Raw genomic sequence first — 7260 nt, forward strand, 5'->3', positions numbered from 1 at the left:
CATACTGTGCCCTCCTCATTTATGTCAAAACACATTTGCCACAATTCACAATTCAGCCAATATTCAGACTGTTTGTTATGACATGTGTATGTCAGAGTGAAAACCCAGTCAGAGTAAAAAAACAATGGTCAGAGTGACCATTGGGTTCTTGGTTACCTGTCTGACAAAGACCTTTTGTCCTGGATTACTCAGTTTGACTGAGCGACCAGATCTAGGAAGGCTGTTGTTGTTCCAAACTTTTCCATTTGAGAATGATGGCGGCTACTGTGCTCTTGGGCATTTTCAATGCTGCAGAAATGTTCTTGTATTCATCCCCAGATCTTCACACAACCCTGTACATACCCTACACACACATACACATATCTTGACACAATAGAAAGAGATGAATGCCAAAACAGTGACTCGGGCTCAAATAACCAACCAACCCAAGGGAAGAGAGGCCCCTTGAAAAGTCTGGAATATATTTTGTACCTGGGTTGAGGATTGAGGAACATGAGGGCCCATCACGACTGCCTATGCAGGGGCCCAGGATCTTGTGCTACGCCCCTGCCCGTTGGAAAGGGATCTGGAATGTCGGTTACGTGGCAAGATGCTGTCTATTGAAAATGGAACTATTTTTTTATTTATTTTTTTATGGTTAAAAACGAAGTCAAAATAAACATTTTTAAAACAATAATGGGGTGTTCTCTGATTATTTAGTTTATGGGAGAATTGTTGTATAATAGCAATATAGTACTTGTGATTGTGGGATTGGTAATGGATATTCCCACCAAGTACTAACTTGACCCACTCTCACTCCCTCCCCCCCTCTCTCCCAATTTATACACAACTCTGCACTTTGTCCTTCCTATTTTTATTTTTTGTTGGTCATTCTCCAAGTGCACTGAATTTCACTTCAGGCCTAGAATCTTTTACTTTCTAAATGTATTAATGTTTTAACTCGTAGTTCAAACATTTTCTAAAATGCTACCTTGCTTTGCATGCTGGTATAGTATTTTCACCATCCTGCAGGAATAATAAGGATTCTCACTTTTCTTACATTGCATTCCAAGGTGCCATACATGTGACTCAATCTGGAGGAGACTATAGAGTTGTCATAAAAAATAGCATTCTGTGAGAACTGAATCATATGTTTGTCTCATTGTGTGACCACATCTTCACGTGAATAGCTGAGAGACTGGGACGGATAAAGGGTGTCACATAGCCTAGTATAGCCTCATAGGCCTGATACAAATGTGCTGTAGCGCAGCAGTAAGAGTATAAATGTCTGCTAGACTAATTAATGTCACTGACATGAACTGCAGTAATTTGGTGATATATTACCATTTAAATTTAGTCATTATTTTGTGTAATGTCTTTCCTTTACCTGGCAGGCCTATCACTGAATTGACCTGTCTTAGGTTATATATACTTTAGTTCTTTGAAAATATTCAGTATGTTTGATCATATATAACCAACAACATCTGTAACAATAAATGGATGAATTCATTGCATTCTGTGCCAAACCATCTAGAATCTACCACGGGAAGGCGCTGCTTTTCAGTGTTGAAAGAAGGATAGGCCTACACTTGCACTATTCCCTTTGCCACAATGCTTTAATTAGTCAGTGTACAATACCAAAATTAAATTTGTTATTAATGAAGCCAAGGCCACCTTGGGGGCATGACATGATACTACTTTCTATAGTACTAGGCTATCGAAAAATAACGCGGCATGAATAATTTCGGTTAAAATCAGTGATTCATCCACATCTTGAACAGTGGACGTCTCAATTACAGTAACAGCGAACAATGGAGAGTCAGGTGGAGGTGTATGTGTGTGTGTGTGTGTGTGTGGGGGGGGGGGGGTGGTCGATGTAGCGGGATAGGATTGGGTGGGGGCGGACCAAAAGAGGTTGGAGCGCATGTCTTGAGAAAGACGCGGAGTAGTGAACACGCGCTTGAAGAGGAGTCGCGCCTCCCCCCCCGCCCCCCAGGTGTGAGCCACGAGGGGAATGTCCGAGCACCATCACCCAGCCAGACCCCTGCAGCGTGACCGTCCCGTTAAGGACATGATAAACGTTCGGTGTTTAGTAGCAGACAATTCTTGATTTTTTTTCCCCTTAATCTTTTTTCTGAACCGGACTGAGTATGCAAGAGATTAAATTGGATTTTGGAGAAGCATTTCGTTCGTCCTGAAACCGAAATATTTCTTGCAGGAGAAAGATTCACATTGGAGGGGAAGAGATGCGCTGCCGTAATGCACTTGGGCTGTTGTTTCTGTACGGAAAAGTGTGTCTGGTAAGGAAGCGGCTTCTCTTGTTGTTTTTTTTTGTTTTTGTTTTGTTTTGTGCAATGACTTTGTTTCAATGAAGTAGCCTATATGTGCAGGGCTATCCAGACCACTAAAACACTCACACTTCAAAAATGCTGTTGCCTACACATGCGATGGTGCGAAAAGAACTGAAAAGTGTGTCGGCTGCAGTGTAGCCTAAATATGTTACGTAGCCTAGGCTACATAATCGGAACGCTCAACTGCTAAACATTCATCCCCATAGTTTAATTTCCTATTGCATTGTAAACACGGACAGTGCAAGAAATCAGAGATCACCATGGTGAATGTCCAAGTGTCTACTGACGGATGACCTTTGAAAGGTCTCATGGGACATTGTGTTTATAGCAATTTTGTGTAATTGTGTGAATGCATGTCACTCCAGGGTATTGCGCATAAGTAGGCTCCATTCAACACGCGTATATTATTGTGCCATCATTAAAGAGAGTTCTAATTGTATAGCTTGATCAAATAATGTCCTTTTGTCAAGACTCAGTCAGAGGTAATTAGAGAGTGGTGAAAGTGAGAAGTAGCAACTTTTACTGGTCGTTACATAGCTTACTGGGCGAATTTTGTGATACGGTGTGGGAACTCAAAGAGTCGTAAATCTCCCAGACCTCCACGGGTGACAGCCTTGACTCGGCAACAAAGACAGACTTTTAGTGTAGGCTATCCCCGTGAGAAAAACGACCGCCAAAAATCATCAGATCTTATTAGAGACCGTCAGACGGAGTCCTTGTTCCGTTTGAGCTGCCATGAATTAAATTAAAACCATCAGTCATTATCACCTGTTAACGAGAGTAATTGGTTTCTGCTCTGGACCCCCACACATAAGTAATGTAACGGAAGCTCAATGGCATGCAGAAGCGCCTGGTCAGTGACAGCAAGAAAGTCACCAATTCCGCAAGCCCTTTGTGTCTCCATTGGTTTTCTGTTTAAAATTGTAATGCATGATGTACTCAGTAGGCTAGCTACTATTAATGGCATGAAGGAAGTTATTCACGGAAACTTAACGATAATTTGCACAATTGTCATGACCTTTGTAGCCCTATATTAAGTAGGGTATTTATGGTTTAACATTTGTTTTTCATGATCTACTGACAGTTAATACATGATTTACATGATTTATTATGCATGATCGGAAGGAACAGGCACACCAGTCACAGGGAGATCACTCTTAAATTATGCCATAATATATCAAATCATTCAGAGATAATAATAATAATACCATGTAGAGATCACATCTTCACAGTGTCAATTTCACTTTTTGACTGTCTCACTTCTAGGTCAGTGCAAGATATTTTTGTATATTGAGAGAATGTGCGCTAATTTTACTAAATTGTGGTCTCATTTTATTAGATTAGCCACTCAATTTAGTAAATCGTGCTCACATTTGAATATATTATGCACACAGTTTACTAAATTGTGTGAAAAAAAGTGTGTGCTCAGTTTGTATGAAAAAAATTGCTTGCTCAGTTTACAAAAATTAAAATGAGAGCACTATTTAGTAAAATGTGCCCACGATTTAGTAAATTGTGCTCACAATTTGGTCAAATGTGCACACAATTTAATAAAAATATAAAAATATCTTGCAATGACTCCGGGGTTCTGTACACTTCCCCTCTCTTTCTTCTCTCTCTCTCTCTCTCTCTCTCTCTCTCTCTCTGAGTACTTTGCATTCATGCTTCTCTTACACCACCTTTACACTGTTCTTTACAGTTTGTTGATCCTCATTCCTCCTTGTCCTTCCACAGATGGTTCTTGGACACAGGGAGGCCAGCAGTGAGGAGTCTGGTGCACCGCTCAGGGCACCTGGTCTTGGGCAAGCAGATAGAGCCTCTCCCCTTAAGCTATGGAGGTTTCATGGAAAGACTGAACCTTCTCACCTCTTGTCCCTGGACCCCTCCAAAGACCCACACAAGCAGGATCCACAGCTGTCAAAGCATTTGAGCTCAAGCCATGCTCCCTTGGCAACACCTGCCAGACGCCACCCCTTCCTGAAGAGCGGAAAGTTCCAGAAGATGTTTGGCTGGGGCGACTTCTACTCCAACATCAAAACGGTGCGCCTCAACCTGCTGGTGACCGGCAAGCTGGTGGACCACCACAACGGCACCTTCAGCGTCTACTTCCGCCACAACTCTACGGGCGAGGGCAACGTCTCCGTGAGCCTGGTCCCGCCAGGCAAGGCGCTGGAGTTCGACCTGGAGCGCCAGAGCGTGGTCTACCCCAAGGACTCCAAGACGTTCACGTGCCGCGTGGACTACGAGAAGGCCGAGCGGAGCAAGCGCACGTTGCCGTGCAACTACGACCCATCCAAGACGTGCCTGCAGCAGCAGACGCAGAGCCACATCTCCTGGCTGTGCTCGCGGCCTCTCCGTGTCATCTGCATCTACATCTCCTTCTACAGCACCGACTACCGGCTCGTCCAGAAGGTCTGCCCGGACTACAACTACCACAATGCCCTGCCCTACCTGCCCTCGGGGTAACCGTGGAAACCAAGGCAACCACTGGACATAGACAAGAAATACAGTCATTATGAGATGAAGTCAAAGGTCCACACAGTCAGAGATACAGTATATTTTCACACAGGGGCTTGCTGTTTGAGCCGTGTCAAACATATGATTTAATACTTGGACTACAAATAACATGTTGTTCTAATATCTGTAAATCAAATATATTATCATTGAAGGGTATAATATGTTTCAAAAAGCATACAAGAAGGTCTATTTTGTCTGATAAATCTTTGAGTGATTTTTTATTTTATTTTTATTTCTCAAGGACCCAGTAGATGTTACTGTTTCTGTGTTCATACCAAACAGGACACTGAGATGCTCTAAGCACGCTGTATTCACACGTAGAATTACACCCCCACGGTTGCTTGGCCCTCCCCTGTTGTAGTTCAACACATCCAAGCATGAAGGGGGTTGGTCTAAATGTGGGTTTGAACTGTTAGTTTGTGGCGTGCATTCAAACATTATCAACCAAATTCAACACTCTATGAAGGCGGAGTTTAAAGGCAGAGGTGGAGTTTAAATTGGTTGATGGATGGCCTTTGTGACGAAGTGAGTTGGTTTAAAGACCCTGTAAACCAAACATAAATATGTTTTCTGAGTTTGTTACAGCACAAAACAAACTTGATCACAGAACCACACCATCCAGACAAATCTGAATGAATACAAATATATGCAAGTATTAAACCATGAAAATACTTGTATACTATGAGCAGGTCCAATGACTGAGCTGAAGCCGCACCCAAATGGGATAAAGGTGCTCCCCCTCTCAACTGTGACATTTTGAACAGAAAGTTTGTCGGACACCCTGTTTTATTTTATTTCTGTCGCCCCCAGCGTTCTGCTATATTGAATGAGCAATATGACACAATATAGTGGCATATTTAACGGATTCAATGTGGACAGAGATCATATAAATGCTGCGCGACAGTCTAACGCACTTGCTGGCATGCAGTTAGGACAAGCTGTTAGAAATGAGCTCAAGACGAGAATAGATTAAAAGGAAAAACAGTATTTTGAGAGCTTGAGCTGAACTTGGCTTGAGCTGACACAAGAAGAGACTACCACTTATTTATTTCAACTATTCATTACACAGCTGATCCCAATTAGCACACTTCAGCTTTTTAGTTTTTGATATCAGAAGGAATCCATTAGCCTGCCGAACCAAACCCACATCAAGATAGGGTCTGGGAAGTCACCATTGGCAGTATTCAATCTGAGGGGCTTGATAAACGGTTGTCTTTCAAATTCTCTCTGCACGCAATAGGATAGCACTACAACTCATGAGCCCCATGCGTTTTCCCACCAGCAGAGCTAGTTGGCTAGTTGATCAAACTTTTGCCAAAAAAAGCTTAACTCGAGTCGCGATTCAAAGACTGCTCTTCGCCAGCAGCAGCATCCATCCTCTTTGTTTTCAAGTAGCAGGGAATTCACGCAGAACCATCGCAACTCTACCATCATTATGTTAAGACTGTCCACGGACTCTATACACAATGTGATTGGCCTGACCGAAGTTTGTTTTTTCCAGCTCGCAAGCCAACGGAGAGTTGCTAGAATACCCTGGCTGCAAATTACATTTGCTGCCACTAGGGTGTGTCTACATTTTTAGGCTAGGAATCCATAGCAGGATGACTACTTTTTGGGATTTGGGGGGGGAGGGGGGACTGGGTTGTTATGCTAAGTGGGGAACTCATTGCATCAACACCCCTTTTTAGAACCACCCAAACAAATGTAGCACAATAAATGATTATGTATTGTAGCTAAAAAATTCAGTACCACACTTGTGCAAAAGTCATTTCACATAGTGTCATTTCATCAAGCCTACATAAGGCGTTTCCAAAAACGGTTGGGTGTACAGGGTCTTTAAAACGAAGGTTAAATTTGTTCTTATTAGCTCTTAATGGCATTATGAGCATTCCATTAGATTATCTATGGACACCCCTCTCAATCTGCCAGGATCACATCCAACCCTGTGACACTCCTGTAGGACTGAGTGAGAGGTTGGGGGAAATAAGTATGCGATTTAGTGACAATGGGCAGGTTAATTCCACCACCTAAAAGAAACAAAATGTTGCTAAGCAACTTTACTTTGCTGGAAGAATAAAGCCATAGGGCTCTATCTATTCTATTTGGGACATTACTGATTCCTCTGGGTTTATTTACCCATAATTGTCAGTCACTGAGCCAAACAGGGAAAAATCTTGTCTTGAAAATGTATTTTCTTTGTTTCACGGGGAATAAATTTGATCTTACTGAGATCTCACCTGTCTCTCCCAAGGGAGCAATAAGGTGAGATAAGAATAGACTGAGAAGAAAAACAGGGAATTTTGAGATTCTAAGTAGAACTTGAATTCGACTTGGGCTGACACAACAGGAGGGCTATTTTTCAGCAATCTCAAAAGACTGTTATTCCTCTCAATATTATTATCTTGCTGTATAT

General features: G+C 42.3%; 1 protein-coding gene across 1 annotated transcript; it reads left to right on the forward strand.

Annotated features, from left to right (window-relative positions):
* The first annotated feature begins 4064 nt into the window (after window positions 1-4064).
* On the forward strand, window positions 4065-4830 carry LOC143138315 (neurexophilin-1-like). Its single transcript, XM_076298811.1, has one exon. It carries the CDS (start codon window positions 4065-4067, stop codon window positions 4794-4796), a length of 732 nt encoding a protein of 243 aa, XP_076154926.1. The 3' UTR covers window positions 4797-4830.
* The last annotated feature ends 2430 nt before the right edge of the window (window positions 4831-7260 follow it).

Source organism: Alosa pseudoharengus, unplaced genomic scaffold (genome assembly GCF_046254945.1).
Source record: "Alosa pseudoharengus isolate Yale_2024_CS ecotype anadromous, Long Island Sound unplaced genomic scaffold, YU_APseudo_1.1 YU_APseudo_1.1_scf_21, whole genome shotgun sequence".
Lineage (NCBI taxonomy): Eukaryota > Metazoa > Chordata > Actinopteri > Clupeiformes > Clupeidae > Alosa > Alosa pseudoharengus.

Bases quoted from the DNA above. Each gene is read 5' to 3' on its own strand.
- LOC143138315 (XM_076298811.1), top strand. From the start codon at position 4,065: ATGGTTCTTGGACACAGGGAGGCCAGCAGTGAGGAGTCTGGTGCACCG.